Raw genomic sequence first — 22834 nt, forward strand, 5'->3', positions numbered from 1 at the left:
TTTGTAGACACAGAGGACAGATACAGAAGTCAGAGGCAGAGGGTAATGGGTGGGAGAAATGGGTGAAGGCGTCAAAAGGTTAAAAAAAATGAAATAAAATAAAACAATATAATCAATGTCAAAATTAAAAAAAATCTGTTGGGAAAACTAGATATATATTGTCTTATCTCACTCTTCTCAGACAACCTTATTTTTTCTAACCATAAGTACCTCAAACCACACATTCAACTGCCAATTCTCAAATCCTTATTTTCTCATTCTCTCTCTCTCTTAAAAAATAATAAAATAAAATAAAAATCTGCATATTGATTCCTGAAAACCCCATATCCCAGTCTCTTTTCCCTTTCATGCTCTAGCAACATACCCTATCCTTCCAGGAAGGAATCTTTTTGGCATTTTGTCCCTATCTATCCAAGAATAGTGTGCTGATCTTCCAAGAAATTTGATAAATTATCAAATACCCTATAATAAAATTCCTTCTCTCAAAACTAGTTAAAGCAAATTAAATTCTTGGATCTATGAAAACTGACCACGAATCCATGTGGCATTCCATCCAGGATTGCAAATATGGTTCCGAATTATAAGGTCTATTAATTTGAGAAATACATAATCTTAGTGGGATTATGATCTCAAAAGATAACAAACCTAAAGAATTGAGGGATGCTTTCTTGTACACTTATTTCCCTTCCCTTCCCTTCCCTTCCCTTCCCTTCCCTTCCCTTCCCTTCCCTTCCCTTCCCTTCCCTTTCCCTCTTCACTTCTCTTTTCTTCTTTTCCCTCCTCTTCTCTGTATTTCTACCTCCATTTCTATTTTTATCTCTCTGCAGTTATATAAAACCAATGAACAATAGAATCATGCTTAAAATAAAAACACTGTAGATTTTCTTTAAAAAAAAAATTAATGCTTATTTATTTTTGACACAGAGAAGAGCATGAGGGGTAGGGTCAGAGAGAGAGGGAGACACAGACTCTGAAACAGGCTCCGGGCTCTGAGCTGTCAGCACAGAGCATGACGCAGGGCTCAAACTCACAGACCGTGAGATCATGACATGAGCTGAAGTCGGAAGCTCAACCGACTGAGCCACCCAGGTACCCCAAACCAATGTAGACTTTCTGTAGTACTATAGTTAAAGGCAGTCTTTAGAATAAAAACAAACAAAAAAAACAAAACAAAACTGAATTAGAGTTCCAACTGAGCTATTTACCAACACTATGTCCTCTATTCCAGTTCATAACTGCTCTGAGCTTCAATTTCTTTGTCTGTAAATTGAGACAATAAATAACCTCAGTGTTTACTGAGGATTAATACTCTAAAGAAGTAGACAGCACTCGAGATCTCCAACCTGGAGTAATGAGTCGATATCTGAATTTTCTAGCATTTGGCTGTGGAAAAACCTCAGGAAAGGTACTATTATAAATCCAAATGGGCAAGTGGCAGGAATGCAGTGGTCTCTTAGACCCTGTTATCAGATAAATACCAGCTAAACAGAAGCCACAAGATGAGATCCTGACAAACAAAGACAACAGAATACTGAATTCCCTTCCATCAAGTTAGACTCCTAACAGATAATCTTAGAGTTGTATGGAAAACTATTCTTAGAGTTGTACAGAAAAAGAGGATAAGCTACAAAAAATTTGGTAGCCTCATACTATATGTATAGCTTGATAGGCTTTGTTAGATATTTTAGATTATTGATGGTTAATTTAGTAAAATGATTAACTTATTTTTTACAATTAAAAAATTAATGTTTATTTATTTTTGAAAGAGAGAGAGAGAGACATCATGAGCAGGGCAGGATCAGAGAGAGACAGAGACACAGAATCCGAAGCAGGCTCCAGGCTCTGAGCCGTCAGCACAGAGCCTGACTTGGGGCTCAAGCACACAAACCCTGAGATCATGACCTGAGTCGAAGTCAGATGCTTAACTGACTGAACCACCTAGGCGATCCAATGATTAAATTAATTTTAACAGGATAAAACAATTGAGAAGGAATTTGGTGTTAATGGAAAGGTTTTTTTCACCATTTGTTTAATAACTCGCTCATTTCATCTATTATTGGCATATACTGATTCTCTACTAGGCACTGAAATGTGGAATATAAAGAATATAAATACGATATCTGCATTTATAAACATCTACTTCTATTGGGAAAAAATTTGATGTAGTGTAAGAAAGATTTGACAGGCCATTGCTGGTTTTTAAGATGGAAGGAAGGAATGAGCCAAGGAATGCAGGCAAAGTCTAGAATCTCAAAAGACCAAGTAAAAGCACTAGCACCTGGAGCTTCCAGAAAGAACCCAACTCTCTGAGAACTCTTTGATGTCAGTTCAGGGAGACCTAGTTTTGATTTCTGAGTTCCAAAACTATAACATACTAAATGTTGATTTTTTTTTTTTTAGTTTATGTTGTTATAGCAGCGATATTAAACCAATACACTAACTATAACTCTTTAATAAATAATGATTTGATAAACACAAATGAATGGATCTTTTGGTATATATTTATGATAGCCTAGATCTCCTATAAACTCTATTATTTCAATATGAGTACAAGCAATTTTCACTTATTTGGGGGCATGCATAGATGTAGGGAATCAGTGATACTGTATGATAGGAAAGTTCTTATTTCTTGTAATTTACACTTGATTAGTACCATTTGATATTCTAGGAATTGGCCAATTTCAAATAAAGTTCAGAACCCATTCTATGGAAATCCAGCTCAGAAAACATCAACATTTCTTCATTTTGTATCTTACTATCTACTCAACTTTCTATGGTCTGTATATTTGTATCCCTCCAAACTTCATATGTTAAAATCCTAACACACTAACGTGATAATATTAGAAGGGGGGGATGTTTGGGAGGTGATTAGGTCATGAAGCCAGAGTCCTCATGAATGCAAAGTACACCCTGATAATAGATTTCCCAGAGAGCTCCCCTGCCCCTTCTACCATGTGAGGTTATAGTGAAAAGACAAAAAAGATGGCTGTCTAGGAAGTGGGTCCTCATCAGACATTAAATCTACTGGTGCTTTGCTCTTGAATTTGCCAATCTCCAGAACTGTGAGAATTAAACTTCTGTTGTTCATAAGCTTCCCAGTTTATGACATTTTGTTATAACAGGCCAAACAGACCAAGATACAACTCTTGCTTACCTCCTGTACTTCAATGCCTACTGAAGTAGTCTAAGTTCTTTATAAAACATATAATGTCCTTCATACCAAACAACTTTGTCATTACCACATGGGAAACAACACCACTGATGATTTACAATTTCTAGACCCTCAGGGCCTAGCTTGGGACCTTAGCTCTTACTTCTCTCTTAGCTCAGATTGCATGACACTTCCCTATTCTCAACTCCATCTTTGCACTTGTGAAATACTTTGCACTTTTCCAAGTCATGTCCCCATACAAACAGCACTATGATTTTCTGTAGCTGTCTCTAGCCAGAATAAAATATTTCTGCTCCAAGACCTTTGCATAAGCTTTTACACATAGCGGTATTTCAATGAATGGTATTAATTGTTCTGAATGACTCACCACATTCAGGAACATAACAAAAATAGTGATAGATGACAAAAATAGTGACAGATAATATTACCAAATGACTAAGGCCCATAAGAAAGAGCAGGAAAGAGAAGGAGAGAAATGGATAATGTTAATAAGAGGACAGACCGCTGTCAGCTTTATTCCTGTGGGTATTATTACCAGAAAGTATGACCAATTTCTCTAAACCCACTAAGCCACCCAGGGGCTGACCAATTTCTCTTTATCATGGTGTGGCAACTGGCATGGCTCCATTTTTCTACTTGGCTCTGTTGCCAAAGCTTCTATTGCCTTGCAAAGACACTTAAGGGAAAAAAGTGAGCTTAATTCCTCTACCCTTAATTTTGCTTTGACATTCTGTTCAGCTTTTTAAAAACTTTCAGGCTCAAATACTGTTGCCAAATTCTTTCTTGTTCAGCAGGACCTAACTGCTCTAAATTAACCTTTAGTCTTAATAAGAAATATGTGCAAAAATATTCTAATATAACAGGTTTAGCCAACTTCATAAGTGTTTGTCACAGCTCCTGACATAAGGATTTCCTATTAGATTTACCTGAGTAAAACAGATTACCTGCGAGAAAGGACATGTCTAGTACAGATATAAGCTGACTGCTGATAATGCAGGGACTTAAAAGAAAGCAGACCATTTTCTTAGCTGAGAATCTGACATCAACAGTACTCAGAATATTCAAATTGCATCTATCCTCCCAATTATTGCTATTAAGCTGCTGATTAGAGTCTAATACATCCATCTGGCGATTGTTTACCTTCCGGTTTTCTGTGCTATGAAGCAGCCACTATCCAAAGGGATACAAGTACGTTTCTATGCAAACACATAGCACCTCTTCCATTTCTCTTTGGAATGCATTTTAAGGTGATGTTCATAAATTTCTCTATGCTATTAAGAATATTTTTGTTTCCGATTCTGTGTCTCCCTCTCTCTCTGCCCCTCCCCCGTTCATGCTCTGTCTCTCTCTGTCCCAAAAATAAACGTTGAAAAAAAAAAAAAAATTAAAAAAAAAAAAAAAAAGGGGCGCCTGGGTGGCGCAGTCGGTTAAGCGTCCGACTTCAGCCAGGTCACGATCTCGCGGTCCGTGAGTTCGAGCCCCGCGTCAGGCTCTGGGCTGATGGTTCAGAGCCTGGAGCCTGTTTCCGATTCTGTGTCTCCCTCTCTCTCTGCCCCTCCCCCGTTCATGCTCTGTCTCTCTCTGTCCCAAAAATAAATAAACGTTGAAAAAAAAATTTTTTTTAAATAAAAAAATAAAAAAAAAGAATATTTTTACTATAGCAAGAGTAAACAGAATTTTCTGATTTTTCATATTTATCCAACTTTAAATTTGTGTCACCAATATTTTTCCTGCAAAATTACTATACATAAGTTATGCAAAATTATTTATATGTAGTATGAAAACTGTACTGAAGAAATGCTCAATCTGTGATATAAAAACTTCAAAACAGAGTTTTTGCTTATTTTACTCATGTTATTGCATCTATCAGCATGGCTACTTAACACCTCTATACAGTATAATTAAAACAACGGATGAACAATGTCTTAAAAAAACATTTTAAGTCTAATATTCTCCAATTTCATGTAGTTACCAAAGATAATACAACCATTTCTAAATTATTTGATGTACAGTAGAATTCATTACACTTAATTCCATGTACATTTTACAGTCGCAATTGCCCATTTATATGATTCAACTTCTAAAATTTGTTTGTTAAACAAGTAGACAATTTCACAGTAGAGCAGATGGAAGTACTTGCTAGATAAACTAAACTCATTTTGCCTACTTTTGATAGCTTCTCATATTCAGGGTCTGTCTCAAATGAGCATATTAATAATGAATCATAGTCTCTGAATTTTATCTTGATTGCTAACTCCTTAAAGAAAAAACATGTTACAGCATACTTCACACTTACAGGTAAACTCTGAAGTAATGCTAGAGATTATATATAAAAACAACAAATATAAGTATTTATGATCCAGAGTATATAGGAATGGTAATAATTGGGCTAAGAAATAAACACTGCATGTGCTATAAATGAGATCAGTTGCTTAAGTTATCATTGATAATGATGACATTATCCTAAATACAGTGTTTATCTTAAGCTAATTCCAAATCTGATATCTGCGTCAGATGTAAAAAGAGATTCTCTTAATACTGGTGTGCACAGCAATGATTGCCACCTCTGCTATTATCTTACATTAAGATTTTCTACACACTCAGGACCAATAGGTGCTGAAGAAAACAGCACCAACCACATGTTATCTTCAACTGTTTCTAAACAAAATTGTCCTGGCATCTTGCTGGCAAAGAGAACAAATGTTTCAGGGATGCCAGTCTTCTCTGAGGTGGATTCCCAAACCAAAGTTGAACTTATCAAGCCTCAGTTTTTTTTTTTTCTTCAGTATTTATTTTTGAGAGAGAGAGAGAGAGAGAGACAGAGCACGAGCAGGGGAGGGACAATGAGAGAGCGAGACACAGAATCCGAAGCAGGCTCCATGCTCATGAACTGTGAGGTGACCTGAGCCAAAGTCCAATGCTTGACCGACTGAGCCACCCAGAGACCCTAAGCTTCTTAAAATTTATTTCTTTTCCAGAAATAGAAGGTAATTTTTTTATTTTTCAAACCTTCAAGGCTTTTACTGGCTTTAGGATTTTCCCACAGTAGTTCAACATCTTGTTTTTTTAATGTGCAAATGAATCCAGAAATATTTTCGCATGTTCTGTACCTGAATTCTATCCCGCCATGTTCTGTACCTATACTCTAAATTCAGGCTTTTTCCTACAAAATCCCTACTCTTGCAAGTTATGAAATACAATCCAAATCTATGTATCTCGTAGTTTTCTGAGGTTCTGTTTAACTCAACGGGATAGAAAGTGGATCTCTGAATTCAATTATCCAAGATCACCTTTAACAGATGCTCAGTAGATCTTGTCCACTAAGTACATCAATGGGATTCTTTGACTAGAGTAAGCAGAGTATAGCCCAATGCTCTGAAAGAAGGCATTAACAACAACAACAACAACAAAAGTCTTATATCAGTACCACTTGGAGAACTCAAAAAATCTAAGGCACCAACCTATGAAACAATAAAGCAACTCAGTGAGATTTAAATTAAAGAAATTAAATGGATGTGTGAGCTGGAGATGGAGTGGGACGTATGTCATGGATTTTAGCATGTATTAATGTTGACAAGTTCTGTATCTTGTACATGACTTCCTGAAATCATTTGGACAGTGTGTGAGCAAGATCTGGACAGCAATATGAAACTAGTATGCAACATAAAATTATTTGCTTATTTTTTTCCATTAAAATCTTTTTCCCTGAGGTTTAGTATGTCTGAGAGATAATGCGTATCTTTTAACACAAATTAGACAAAATTTGTTTTGGCTTTAATTTATGTAAAAATAATTTTCTTTATCAGAATATAAAATTACCATTTTTCTTACTATTAGAGCATTCATCCTGTATTAGTAATACGGTCTTCAAAAGCCAAATAATAGGTATAATAGTCATTTAAAATGCATCTGGACAGAACTTGAAGGAAAAAAGTTAACACAAAATAATATGTGTATAGTATATTTATATAATATAATGTAGAGAGTATTGTTTGGTAGTTGTTCCTTCAATTTAAATTTTACTGTCAGTATTTATAATCAGGAATTCAGTAACTATTTCTCTAACACCATAATTCTTTGATATTCTCAACCATAATATTTTAAGGACTCTAAGTTTATTCAAATATGGAGACAATTGAGTAAAGTTCCCAATTTAATGGAAATTAAAATAGCATTGGAAAATATATTCAAATAAGTACACTGGTGAATATATTTAAACATTTAAGGAAATCTCCTATTTCCTTCTACATTTCCTCAATCCCAAACTCCTTACACCTGACTGAGAATTTAACAGAGCTGAAAACTGATACATAAAAGACTGTCACACATCATCTTTAGTGTAATTGATTAAAATTGCTATACATTTTTGTCATTCTCCTTCAAGAGATACAGTTTATTTTCCCTTCACTTAAGTCAAGTTGGCCCTGTATGCAAAAAACAGTTAACATAGCAGTCTTTATTCTGTTTATCTGTTATGGGGTGAATTGTGTCTTCCTGAAATGCATATGTTGAACTTCCAATTCCCAGTACCTCAGAACATAACCATATTTGGAGATAAGGTCTTTAAACAGATGATTAAGTTAAAATGAGGCCATTTGGATGAGACCTAATTCAATACGGCTGGTGTCACTATAAGAAGACAAGGGATACCAAGGAAGTGCATCGACAGAGAAAAGGCCATGTGGAAACATGAGTGAAGGCCATCTGCAAACCAAGGAGAGAGCCTAACCTAAAATCAACCCTACCAGCACCTTGACCTTAAAATCCAGCCTTCAACGACACCCAAAAAACAAATAATTAAAACATCGACAGAAGACATGAACAGACATTTCTCCAAAGGGGACATACAGATGGCCAAGAGACACATGAAAAGATGTTCATCATCACTTACCATCAGGGAAATGCAAATATAAACTACAGTGAACATTATACCTGTCAGAACAGCTAAAATCAATAATACAAGAAACAACAGGAGAGGATGAGGAGAAAAAAGAACACTCTTGCACTGTTGATGGGAGTGCAAATTGGTGCAGCCACTGTGGAAAACAGTATGGAGGTCCTCAAGAAGTTAAAAACAGAATTACCTTATGATCCAGCAATTACATTATTGGGTATTTTCCTAAAGAATACAAAAGCACTAATTCAAAGGGATACATGCACCCCTATGATTATAGCAGCATTATATACAACAGCCATGATATGGAAGTGGCCCAAGTGTCTATGTATACATATATATGTGTATATAAATATATATATGTGTGTGTGTGTGTGTGTGTACATATATATGTGTGTATATATATGTATACACATAAATATATGTGTATATACATACACATACACATATATATACACACATACACATATTACTCAGCCATAAAAAAAAGAATAAAATCTTGCCATTCACAGTGACATGGATGGACCTAGAGAGCATAATGCTAAGCAAAATAAGCCAGTCAGAGAAAGACAAAAACCATATGATTTCACTGATATGTGGAACTTAAGAAACAAAACAAATGAGCAAGAGGGGGAAAAAGAGTGACAAACAAAGAAACATACTCTTAATTATAGATGACAAACTGACGGTTAACAGAGGAGACTTGGGTGGGAGGTTTGGTTAAACAGGTGACGGGTATTAAGGAGTGCACTTGTGATGAGCACCAGGTGATACATGGAAGTGCTGAATCACTAAAACATCACACTATGTTGGCTAACAGAAATTAAAATAAAAACTTACAAAGAAATAAAATTATCACCTTCAGAGCTGTGAGAAAATATATTAAAAATTCTTTTATCCACATAATTGTGGTATTTAGTTATGGCAGCCCTAGCAAACTAATATGCTATCCTTAGAAAGATTTACTTTCAAGGTTGGCCACTGGTTGGCTTCTGAGCACCTGACTGGTAACCAGCACCCCATATTGATATCAAACTTTCCATAATTAATAAGAGTGCCTGTTGTATGCCTGAAAGTAACACTGCAAGTCAATTATACTTCAATAATAAAAAAAAGTAATAAGAGTGGCTCACTGTGCCTAATTTATATAAACAGTATTGTTAATGCTTAACACCTGATTTCTTTCTAGACGTTTAGAATTTCTGCTCTAGGTACAGGGTTCCTATGTGAATCTTTGGAGGCTGAATTGCTAGTGGGCTTTATTGGGTATAACTACCACATACATTGCTGGGAGAAATGTGTGTGTGCTCTTTATGACGACATACTGGATTCTGTGAGTCCTTTTTTTTTTTTTTAATGTTTATTTTTGAGAGAGAGGGAGAGAGAAAGAGATAGCAAGGGAGGGGCAGAAAGAGAGGGAGAAACAGGATCTGAAGTAGGCTCCAGGCTCTGAGCTGTCAGCACACAGCCCTTTGTGGGGTTTGAATCCACGAACCATGAGATCATGACCTGAGCCAAAGTTGGACGCATAACTGGCTGAGCCACCCAGGTGCCCCTGAATTCTGAGTCCTTCTAATAAACATCTGAATGCTGGGGTAGCTTCAGGGACCACTGACACACCATGTGACTGCTTAACCAAAAGAAAGATGTGGAGGTAAAGCGGTATGTATCTTTGTCTTTTCCATAATTGGCCTGGCAGCTTCCACTTCTTAGAACATTCACTATGGGGGAAGCCAGCTTTCATGTAATAAACCTAACTAATCTAAAATATTGTGGGGAAATGCTGTGAGAAAACTCAAGTTAATCCATAAGGAGTCATCTTGGGTATCTACTCCACTTGAGCCTTCAGATAACTCCATTATCCACTTACTTCTTACTGTACCCACTTGTAAAACTTCAAATAAGAACTGTCTAGGTAAGTTTAGTCAACACGGAAAATCATAAACAGCAATAAGAAATTATTATTTTAGGCTGCCAACTTTTGAATGGTTTATTACACAGAAATAGATAACTAAAAATAAAGAAAAGAAAGAAAGAAAGAAAGAAAGAAAGAAAGAAAGAAAGAAAATAAATCATTTTATTTTTAAGTTATCAAAAATAATGGCTTAAAACATGCACATTAATAATAGGTCTCTTAAAATTTATTACCATTAGGAAAACATTTGGTGCTATATTTTGTATTTAAAATTATTACTATATCATAAGCACATTCCTTAAATATATAATCACAGCGTGATTTTGTCTTCAAAATTTATCAGCTATACTTTGGAAAAAAAAAAGTTTTTTCCTGCTTATTTCTTCCACTAAACACCAAGGAATCATATTTCTGTCCCACAACTATTGATCTTAGAATCTACCTCAAATTATAAGTCTAGCTTTACTTGTATGGTTTTCAGTTATCTGGAAGAAAAATAAAGATTACTAGAAGTTAGTATTCCCTAAAAGATAGAATATTAGCCACAGTAAAAGTGACATTATTTGCCATCTCTTATTTAATCCATCTGCCTTACTACTACTAACATAATTAAACCAAAACAATAAACAAATAAGATTTCATTAATCTTTACATTATGATATCTACTAATTTGAAACATCAGAAAAAGCAAAATAAATAAAACTAGAGTGATGTAGAGAAAATAGAATCAGGGATAATATTTGACATTGATCTTTTTTGATATCTATACCATTAAATCCTGCAGATTCACATTCAAAACATGTCCAAAATCCCACCAGTGCTTATTACCCTCTCAACTTTTACTCCAGTTTAAGCTGCCATCATCTCTCACCTACAGGGGCCTTGACGTCCTTCTACCATGTCTCCAAAGTCAAAGTAATAGTTTTAAAATAAAGTCTAACTCTGCCATTCCTTTTTTTGCAAACACTTTAATGGTTTCCCATCTCATGTAAAGCAAGACCTTGAGTCTTTACTGTAGCCTACAAGGCCTTTCATGATCTGGTTTCTCTCTGACTTGATCTCTTACTATTTGCCCCCTCACTCACTCTGCTCCAACCACATGGCCCTGTTATTGATCCTGAAAAGGCCAAGAGTTCCACTGCATAGTTTTTGCACTGTTCTCAAGCCTCTTCCCATAGACAAGTGGTACTTCCTTTCTTCCTTATGGTCTCTGCTAAAATATTCCCGAATCAGAATGGCCTTCTTGGACCATTCATTTTGAAACAGTATCATACTTTAGAGTTACTTTCTATTCTCCAAACCCTGCTTTATTCTTCATCATAGTATTTAACATCCCTATCTGACACATTATATATTTATTTTTTTATTGTCTATCCCTCCTCACTAGAACCCAAATACCATGAAAGCAGGAATTTAGTCTGTGTTATCTGCATTGAAACACCAGTGCCTACAATATTATCAAGCACAACTCAGTAAATTGATTCACTAATGAAGGAAGGAAGGAAGGAAGGAAGGAAGGAAGGAAGGAAGGAAGGAAGGAATCCATGGCACAATAAAAAAAAAATTAGCAGAAATTCAGAATATACCATTTGGGGCTATTTTTGGGACATGAAAAAAAAGTAATTTCCAGCAATAAGAGAGGCCATTATAGTCACTCAATGAGAAACAACAGCAATAAACACACACACAATCCCAAATATGCAAGATATACAACAGATGATGTTGGGAAGGTCATGCCACTATCTGACTCCTCCTTCCTGGAGTCTCCAAATGTGTTCTGTTCCATTATGTTGTCAGACAAAATAAACTGGCCTACTTGGTATACTGACAAAGAGTAAAACATCACCAGTACTTTGTTTGCAATGTGTCTTTTTTCCAGTATCCAATATGATGAACAATGTTCCTTCAGCAGAGTTTGCATTTAGGAGGTTACCAGGTTACCTCTTGTGGTGGTTTGGGAAATTAAAGAAAATACACTACAGTGCATTCCCGATTAAAAAAAAAAAAGATACCATATATCTTTATGGTTACAGAACCATTAATTATGTATTTCTTTTTTCCAAGTAATGTGTTATTATATTTAACATTTTTCCCTTAAGACAGATTATTGTATTTACTCCTTCTCCTCATAATTAATGAGCATTTCCATTAATTATTTTTCATATAAGGAATCTGATATATGAGTTTATCTGAATACTCAAGGGTAGAAAATAAATAGCATGACTTCTAGAAATGAATATTAAATACTATTATTCAGCAAAGTAAAGAATTTATGTTCAAAGCACGTTACTACTCTCACATTTGGAAATAAAGGACAAGAGATTAAGTGGAAATAATTCTGCTTCATGTTATTTATAAAATACAGAACCTCTTGCCTTAAACTTAGAAATATTTGTTCTACAAAACATAATAGTTAATATATATACTTCATACTATGCATTCTTTGAAACACTTTCTATTTATTAACTTGAATGTTATAAAAATGCAATGAAGAAAAATTTGTTGTTGTTCCCACTTGGTAGATGGGAAAATCAAGACACTAGGTAACAGGCTCAAGGTCATATAGTTAGAAAGTATCAGAACTGAGATCTGATTCCAGGTAATTTCCTAACTAGACTAAGATTGCCTCTAATGTTCTCAACTCTCCTTTTCTGCTCTCTTAAAAATAAACATTGCTTTTAAAGTAGAAATCAATGATCATTATAGAAACTGTAGACAAACAAATTTAAAGAATAATTGATCCAAATAGTTGATAAGTGTATTTTCTGGGACTATTTTTTTTTTTTTCTACACACTATTTATATAAGTGAGAAAAAACTATGTTTATTACTACATGTTACTAAATCCTGAGTTTAGGCTCTAAAGTCAAGGGGAGTTAGCATCATTTCTTCTCCTAATATCCCAGCACTGCATGACAAGATTAATTTTTTAAGACATTAATTTATTTCTGTAATTCCATCTCTCTGACGTTTGGTTCAATAATGTGGCTCTATGCTTCTCAAAGTAAGTCTGTGTGAGGTAAGAAAAATCTTCAGACAGTTCAGAAAATTCTTTCCTCAATTCTGTTTCTAAAAAGTACATTGAGAAGATTTAGGCCCTGGCTGATTAAACAAAAAAGGAAAATCCCCAAGGGAAATTTGAAAAAAAAAAAGGAACTTCTCTAGTCTAGACTAAATGGTGATTTCTGAGGATAAAAGGAATCTAAGAATTTTGGATTTCACAAGGAGAGGAGACTCGGGAAATATACCAGCACCACTCTGGGTCAGCTCCTGGATAAGGTGGCTGGGCCTTAGAGAGGGTGGCTGTATTGTATGTTCTAGGCATTGGATATCCAATCTCATTAGACACTTCAGGAACCCAAGTATCACAGAAAAGCAGCACTTAATGGGCCAAGAATGGCAATGAGTAAACTGTGTTTATATTTGGATTTGAAGATTGATGAATGGAGGGTATTCTTTAATGCCTTTGTGCATTCTTGAAGCAGAGTGTAAAGAAAAATAGAGTTGAATTCATTTCTAGCCATTGAATTTATCACAGGGTAAGAATAAAGGCACACGGGAGGATAATACCTTTTGCTAAAATATCTAATTAAAGAAAAGATGCTTTTCTTTTGGAGAAAAAAGGAACTAAAATCTAGCAATCACGCTTCATTAGAGTACAAACGAATTTTTAAATACGGAATAAGTGTGAATGACAAAAGGAACATGGCCCATAATAAAGTGTACTCTTATGGAGGGGTCACTAGTAGTGAGCCAGCTTCAGCTTCAAGACTGTTAGTTCTGGGAATGGACTGAGGCTGCTATTAACTGTGTACTTACAAATAAATTAAAAGGATCATCTTATGAAAGAACAGTATTGTTTGGCGACCCCAAGGCATTCGGTGTGGAATATCTATCTGAGCCAAGAAAGGAGGTAGGGTAGATTGGAAGTAATTAGATGGTTGAGAGAAATCAAGAATGGCAGATGAAAAAAGGTAGAATAGGCTGGAATGGACACATCAAAGTTAATGTCAACTTGGTTCAATGTTATTATATAAAAAGAAACATAAACATTATAATTTACAGTTAAGCAGCCTATTCTCTCTCTCTCTGTCTCTCTTTTCTCAAATCACACTCTCAGATGAGTGATCTTGAAATTTTACAATTCTATTATGGTTATTTGATAAAATATTATTCCCACCCATGCAAAATTAGTTATACCTTGGCCCTTCCATAATGATGTTGTGGTAGGTAACAGACCGCTGGTGTATGTAACCCTGAATGCTTTATTAAAAACAAAAACAAAAACAAAACAAAACCAGAGATTATACATTTACCTATTGTTTTCAAATATATACCCATAATAGTTGTCTGCACAATCATGTAAACCTGGAATCTTAGAAATATCTCAGCATCAAGAGTGTGACTGGGAAGTCTGTGAGTTTACTGTAATGTACATAGAGAATTGTGCATATCATACATCTTTTTCTATGAAGGCATACTCTCAAATGCTTTCATGCTCAGACATGACTACAATAGGGAATGATGAGAACAGTGGTGAATAAGCAAATGCAGGAGCTTTATTTCATAATTTCAAACTCTAATTTTGGACACCTTTAAATATTAGAGGATGTTTTTTTATATATGATGAAATAATACATATAATATTCCTTTCACAAAAGAAGTAAATTAAGAGGAATTATAACTACATTGGCTACCAAAAGCTAATATTATATATTATAAGCACTTAGAAGTTTTAATTGCTTATAAAACCACTTACACGCATTAACATGGGAACACTATTGATCTCTTAGAAGCAGTCGAGAAACTAACTAAAATAATTATATTTATATTAGCTTTGTGTCAGCACATTTTGGAATATATCTGGCCTTTTCTTTTACCTCCATTAAAAAATACGTTAATTTTCAAGGAGTATAGTCATTATCAATATATTAAAAAGAGAAAATGGTTTCTAGTAATGCTTTGAGAATTCAATTAAAATCTTGTTAAAGATATGATTCTTCTGTAAATTTGTCCCATATGCTATAAGATGGAAACATTAAGTAACACTAAACTTTGAAGTGTTAGCATTTTCTTCTTTGTCATAGAATAATAAAGATTTCTCAATAAACAATGTAATCAGAATACTAAACAGTATTTAACCATTCTCTGATATAAAACCTTTTAATTATTATTGCCCATCATTAAGATACAAAGCATCTATAATTAGAAAGCTAAAAACACGCAATGAAATTCATAGCTTTCTATTATTTTCATTTTAACAATACAGCAAATACTTAGTGTATGGAAATCAATGCCAGCCACTGTACTAGGTATAAGCAATATGAAGTTGAGTAAGTTATACTTTTCACATGAAAAAGAAAAAAAACACAATAACATTTTATGATAAAATCCAAAGTCATGAAAATCATAATACATCCCAAAATGTACATCTACCAGTCTTTAAACCAAATTAAACTGAAACTATTGCATGTAAGTGTAAAATCCCAACCTTCCGAGTGTTTTCTGCCATGATCTTAAGGATTGTCTTTCTTTATAACAATTTTGATGAAATTCAAACACCCTTGAAACAAACATAAAATAGCTGATCTGCAAGCTTTGGTTTAAAGAGATACATCAAATCTTAAACAGCAAAACGAGAAAATGATGTCTCACTTAAAATGCATATAGTCTCCCAAACTGAAGAATTCTACTAACCATACTGCTTAAAATATACATATTTTACATATTTACATATTTACTTAAATATTTTTTAAAATATAATGTGTTCAGAGAAATGATTCCATATTTCAGTTTTTGATTTTGTTCATTTTTATTTGTAAAAATTGCATATTTCATTAATTATGACCTAGAGTCATCAATGAAAATTTAAACAGCGAATGCAAATTTAACTACTCAATGAGGGCGAAAGAATTCATTCTAAATCTATTGCTTAAACTAAGATACGCAAAAGATTTGAAACCTCTAATTCATGTGACATCAAACTATTATAAAGAAATCCCTATTTGTTACATGCAAGGCAAATGATGTGTTCTATAAAGTATGAACTTTTACTCCAAACCTTGACTTTCCTTTACTAACCAAAATGACAACAGAACAAAAACAAAGATTTTACCATTTGAAATTAGATCATTATATTAAAGCAGTTCACCTTATCTCAACCATGAACTATTTTATTATACTAAAAATATCATAATTTTTTAAATTATTTATTTATTTATTTATTTTACCTTGAAAGGCAAGGGCTCTTCAGTAAGAGGACTAACAGGAAGTGAAGCTGTGCTACTTGCTGGGCTCATATCGGCACTCTGCAAGGAAAACACAATTTAATCAAAAAGATACATTTTAGATGGACCTCTGGGTGGCTCAGTCATTTGAAGACCCTGACTCTTACTTTCAGCTCAGGTCATGATCTCATGGTTTGTGAGATCCACCCCCCACATCTGGCTCTGAGCTGACAGCCGGGGAGCCTGCTTGGGATTCTTTCTCTCTCCCTCCCTGGTTCGTGGAACACGCTCAAGCAGTGCACGCTCTCTCTCAAAATAAATAAACAACATTAAAAAAAGATGCATTTGGGTAGTTATTTTTGTTATTTCTAATTTAAAATCAAATCCCTCCTCATATAAAAAAATAAATTAAATATGGGCGTTGAAAAATCTGAATGATTATTATATACTGAATCATTCCTCATTTAGAAATAGTTAATCTGAAAAAATTAGTCTAATTATGACTTCTTAATGTACATTCCAAGAGAATTTTATTAAATACAATGATCATCTTTTGTGCTAGGGCAGTATTTGAAAGTATATTTGCTTACTTTAGATTTTTACCTTTTTTTGAAAGTTACACTATATCTGTGATGATTTACTATGTTGCTATTTGATGTCTTCCAGGATGATTTTCAAATGTTATTTTTAAAAGTATTTTCATTTTGGGGCACCTGGGTGGCTCAGTCGGTTAAGTGTCCGACTTCGGCTCAGGTCATGATCTCGCAGTTTGTGAGTTCAAGCCCCACGTTGGGCTCTATGCTGACAGCTCAGATGCTGGAGCCTGCTTCGGATTCTGTCTCCCTCACTCTCAGCCCCTCCCCCACTTGTGCTCTGCCTCCCTCTGTCTCTCAAAAATGAATAAATGTAAACGAAAATTAAAAAAAAATAAAAGTATTTTCACTTTTACTTAATGAAGATTTAAATAATTGTATCCAGTTTTTATTCATTATGAAAACGGTATCTGTCATCAAGCTGCAAAGCAAAATCAAGAAGTATTACATTTTTAAATTCCCATATTCATAGCCCCTGAAATTTTACCATCTTTCTTATATACTGCTAAACAAACAAACAAACAAACAAAATGTTTGAATAAAGGATTTATGCAAAAAGAGAATTATTGGAATATTGATAATGTTGTTCTTTTAGTCCTGTAAAAATGTAATCAATTAACATTTCTTAAATAAGAAGAAATTTTTTTAGCCCCCCCCCCAAGCTTATCACTATTTTTTCTAAAAGAATGAAAAAATACTGATAATAGGGAGCAACAGAAGTTATGTTACTATACCCTTAACTCACTCTCTCAGGGTAATTATTCCATTTAAGTAGATAAGCAAATAAAACACTGAAAAGAATGCACAGCAACATTTTCCAGCTTGGTTACCAACTGTGCATGCACTCAAATACAGAACATTTTGTAGTAAAGATTAAAGCAAAAGAACAGATTAATTTTGATTGTGATACAGGAATAAGCATACAAGTTTGGCTGACTTAAGTTCCAAAAAAGTACATGTTCAAAGACAAGATGCTGCAACTATTACAATTCTTAGAGTCTCTTTCCACTCATGAGATCATTTTCAATTCATATGATTCAGGTGTACCATAAATTGGATACATTTAAAATATCCTTCAAGTGGTATTATTTCTGACTCTAGTTCAGCAGCAATGTGTAAGAACTATAAGCATAGGAACCAAGATATTCAGTATAATTTTTATACACCATTTACTGCACCTACTTCAGAAATTGATGTAAGACTGCACATTGACCTAAAATGTCTAACAGAGGATATTAGGTAAAAACCTGAACAATAATCTACTGAAGGAAGCAGGAAAATATATGCAGGAAAATATATACACTAGATAATTGAAGTGAATTGACTACTGACTTAATTTCTAAATTTATTCAGAGCTTCTTGTCCATTATTTGATCAAAATCAGGGAATATTCTGAAATGCTGACTTTCACTATCTGATTATATGATGTAATGGAGAAACAAAGGCTTTCTTAGGAATGAATTTACTGCAGGATTCTAAATTAAAAAAAAAAAAATGAAACTTTTTTTTCCCCCACACTAGAAAAAACAAGACTTGTGAACTGTTTCTCTCATTAGATTTCTCATGAGAAATTAAGCAAGTAATAGAACACAGGTCATATACAGTTGAATTATCTGGTATTTCCCTGAACTATTGATACTCTGCAAAGCATATTAAAGTATCACGCCCTTAACAAATCATATATTCAAAAGACAGAAGATGACATTCAGTTGTGAAAATTTAAACGCCTGTATCACATTTTTGCAGATGGAAGATTTTTGAACTTCCATAAGAACATATGCCAAAATCAAGCTTCATGGTTAACTTCTTTTAGGGTTGAGGTCTCCAACAACTTCCCAGAAATAAAATGTGTCGTTCTAAGCACTGTTGGAAAGCAGACTTCAAAATCTGCGTCATCTAACCTTGATTCTTTGAATGTCATTCTTAGAGAAAACTGTGTTCCTGCTTTAACTTTCAAATCCATCTTATAGTATGACACTTTAATTCTATTGCTCTTAGGGAATCTTGAGAAAAATGTTTTAAAAATACAAATCAATCTTATATAACATCTGCCATACTGCACTTAATTGTCAAGTGACCTGTAATTTAGATGCCATTCCAATTTGCTTACACTTTTAGATACTGTGTCTGATATTATGGTATAAACCCTACAGATATAAATCTTATCCATACTTCATACTTTAATTAATTTACTCCTTCATTTAATAATAGCAATACCAATGCAATTGCATATCTAAATACAAATTAACAAAGTATTTCCTAAGTTACTTTGAAGTTTTTAAAAGCTAACACTATATGTTCATTCACAATGTTCTTCATAAAATATTTTGTTAGAATGATGGCTTCATCTGCTATTGATATATTTCAGAGCCTTTGGAAATGGCTGGTTCTCAATAATGTGAAAGTGACTATCTTTGGAATACAGAAGAATTATTCTGTAAAATAAACAAATCATCCCAACAACAACAACAACAACAACAACAACAACAACAACAAAAGTCTCCTAATTTTCATTTAACACACTTTGGCTTTCCGACCCAGTACAGAATGCACAAGATGTTCTTGATATAAGACATCTATCCTAATTCTAACAAGTGTTCTAAAAACCTGGTTTTCTGGTTCTAAGTCCAATAGATACTTGCTTCTTTCCAACACTAGGGTGATTAAATAATATGAACTTAATATTTTTCCTATACTCAAAATGTTTTGTCCACCCCAATTGGTAGACCTCCCTCACCCTTCTATTTCTACTGCATATATGCCAAGTCCTTTTTTTTTTATTTTTCTCCAAATTGGGCTTAATGTTTCGTGTGACTTGTAAGTTTAATAATAAAATCTAGACAAGACCTGTGAGACTATCAAAGATATTCTAGTGAATATCACCCTCTTCTCATGCATATTGTTCTCCAGAATTCTTTCTACTCATCTTGGTTTGAAGAAACTACTCACTTTGCTGTTGCTGTTTCCATTATATAAATCTCCTAACTTCACAAACTACCTCATCCCTCACCTCCAATTCATCTTTTTCTTTAAATCAACTTTACTGAAGTATAACATACCTATACTAAAATGCAACTTTTAAATGTGGTTATGTGACTTTTTGACAAATGTATACTAACAAAACCAAGATCTAGAACATTTTCATCACCTCAAACTGTTCCCTCATGCTCCTTTGCATTCAAATGGCACCCCCTTTCCTGGTCCTGGGCAACACTGATATGCTGTATCTCTATAGGTTAGTTTTGCCTTCCTCAGAATGTCACATAAATGGAAATGTACTTTATGAACTCTTTTACACCCGGTTCCTCTCATTCAGCAAAATGATTTTGAAATGCATCATGTCATGCTGTTGCATGTTTCAGGATCCATCCTTTTAAACGTCAGGTAGTAGTTAAGGGCAAACCACAATTTGTCTATTCAATCACCTGTTGGTACAGTTTGAGTTGTCTCCAGGCTGGAACTATTAGCCATGCTGAACATTTGTGTGTGCGTGTGTGTGTATGTATATCTATCTACCTATCTATCTATCTATCTATCTATCTATCTATCTATCTATCTTTTTGTGGTCACACATTTTCACTTTGCTTGGATAAATACCTAACAGTGAAATTGCCTGGGTCCTGTGGTAAATTTATATCCATTATTATGCCAATTTCATAACAAATTGACAAATATTCTCTAAAGGGTTATAAAACATTGCACTTCAATTTGCACTGTATCTCACTAATATTGGTAGTATTAGTATTTTTTTTTAACTTTAGCCATTCAAGGGATGTTTAATGGTAGCTCACTGTGGTTTTAACTTTCATTTCCATAGATAACTAATGATTTTGAACATCTTTCATGTGTTTGTTGACCATTAGTATATCTTGTTTTGTGAAGAGTCTGTTAAACTATTTCATCTATTTTTCTTTTTGAGTGGGTTATTTGGATATAAATTATTTGTTGTATATGTGTATTATAAATATTTTCACACAGTTTCTGGCTTATTTATTTGTTTTCTTAACACTGTCTTCAAAAGAACCAACAATTTCCATCTTATTTTTCTTTTTGTTTGTTTTGTTATGGTTTATACTTTTGGTGATTCACCTGAGAAACCTTGTTCAAGTCCACAAATATATATTTTTTTACTTATGGTTCCAGCTACTAAACTTTCAGTTCAAACATCATGGCCCAAAAACAGCATAGTTAGTATTCTAATCTTTGAAAATGCTTTTGCAATTTCTTGTTGTACAAGAAACATCAAATAACATTAATACTTGTACACAATCTAGCAAAAGACTTTCACAAAACTTAATTTGTATTTAGCAAGTTACCTCAAGCATTTAGCCAATTCACTCATTTGGTGGGAATCTGACAGTTAACAGTAGCTTCACATAGTTTAATTACAATAAGCAAAAACGTGGAGATATTATCTGCTTGTGGGTTTGTGGAGGGAAGAGAAGAAATCTTTGCTAACATACCAAAAATTTTAAATTAATACATGAGACTCTCATCAGAATTGGCGATTATGGAACTTCCTGGGCAGAGGAACTGGAGAAGGAGAGAGAAGTAAAGTTTTAGGTGGGAAGGATAATAGAAATGGCAAGAAAAGCAATGTGTCTATCATCTCAGAGACTGATGAGTTGACTCATCTTTGAGGAAAAAAGAGGGTGCAAGTAGAAATGGAAAAAGCTATTTTAAATAAAATTCTAAGCGGTAAGATGAGCAATATTATCTTCTTGTTCAAATTTCTCAATGGAATAAAAAATGATTTAAGCATCTAGAGAAGTTCTGCAAATACCATGCCTCTGTGGCATATTAAGAGGTGTGACATAAGAGGAAAACAATGGCAGGAGGCTGACTAGAACTTTCCTTGGGTCCTATGAGATGATTCTTAAATATACATATGAATTATCAAGGATAACTTACAAAGAGGCCAGAAGTAGCAAATTTCAGACTCAATGCAATTTTCAGACTCCAGTATCTGGTACCAGCTCTGACTAACAATCTAGTATCTACGCTATCAACACTGATGCCAGAATTACTATTATTATTGCTGATGGAAAAAATAAATGTACAAAAATAAGTATACAAAATATAAGTAGGGGTGCCTGGGTGGCTCAGTTGGTTGAGCATCTGCCTCTTGATTTCGGCTCAGGTTATGATCTCACAGTTCGTGAGACTGAGCCCTGCTTTGGGCTCTGTGCTGACAGTGCAGAACCTGCTCCAGATTCTCTCCCTCACACTCTCCCTGTTCCTCTCCCGTTCTCACACACACACACACATACACACACACACACACACTCTCTCTCTCTCTCTCTCTCTCAAAATTAAATTTAAAAAAACCTTTAAAACAGCAACAACAACAAAAAACAAAATAGAAGTATATTAAAACAGTATTTCTATTTTAAAAAATCCAGAAAATGAACAGTAGGGTTTACAAATTATAGCAGGTGTTCTTACCCAAATAATGAAAGAAACATACTGTTGCAATAATAACGACTTTCTCCCAGGTTAACTTTCAGACCACAATTTAGGGGAATGGTATATTATCTGTTACTATAAACAGTGCTTAAAATGTTTGGCTAGAAAATCTAATCACTCTCAACTGACACTGCTGAACTGTTAATGACCAAAGTGCACAGTTGAAGGCTTTAACTCAATATACTGTCACTAAAGAAATGGAGAGGGGCGCCTGGGTGGCGCAGTCGGTTAAGCATCCGACATCAGCCAGGTCACGATCTCGCGGTCCGTGAGTTCGAGCCCCGCGTCGGGCTCTGGGCTGATGGCTCGGAGCCTGGAGCCTGTTTCCTATTCTGTGTCTCCCTCTCTCTCTGCCTCTCCCCTGTTCATGCTCTGTCTCTCTCTGTCCCCAAAATAAATAAAAAAAAAAAAAAAAAACGTTGAGAAATGGAGAGATTAAAGGATAAGAGACATCATTCATTAATACTTATTAAACCAGAAAAGAATGTTGATACTTTGAATGTCACATCTTCTTTAAGCTTCTACTATTTTATTACTTAAAAAATGAACTCACTGAAATAGCCTTGAA

General features: G+C 34.3%; 1 protein-coding gene across 2 annotated transcripts in view; it reads right to left on the minus strand.

The window, feature by feature from the left end:
• Positions 1-22834, minus strand: part of CCSER1 (coiled-coil serine rich protein 1) — an 848536-nt gene that overhangs the window by 323205 nt on the left and 502497 nt on the right. For both annotated transcript variants that reach the window (XM_032592937.1, XM_030313430.1), the window contains exon 7: positions 16211-16288. In XM_032592937.1, the coding sequence (XP_032448828.1) occupies positions 16211-16288 (78 nt within the window). The remainder of the gene's footprint in view (positions 1-16210; positions 16289-22834) is intronic.

This window comes from Lynx canadensis, chromosome B1, assembly GCF_007474595.2.
Source record: "Lynx canadensis isolate LIC74 chromosome B1, mLynCan4.pri.v2, whole genome shotgun sequence".
NCBI lineage: Eukaryota > Metazoa > Chordata > Mammalia > Carnivora > Felidae > Lynx > Lynx canadensis.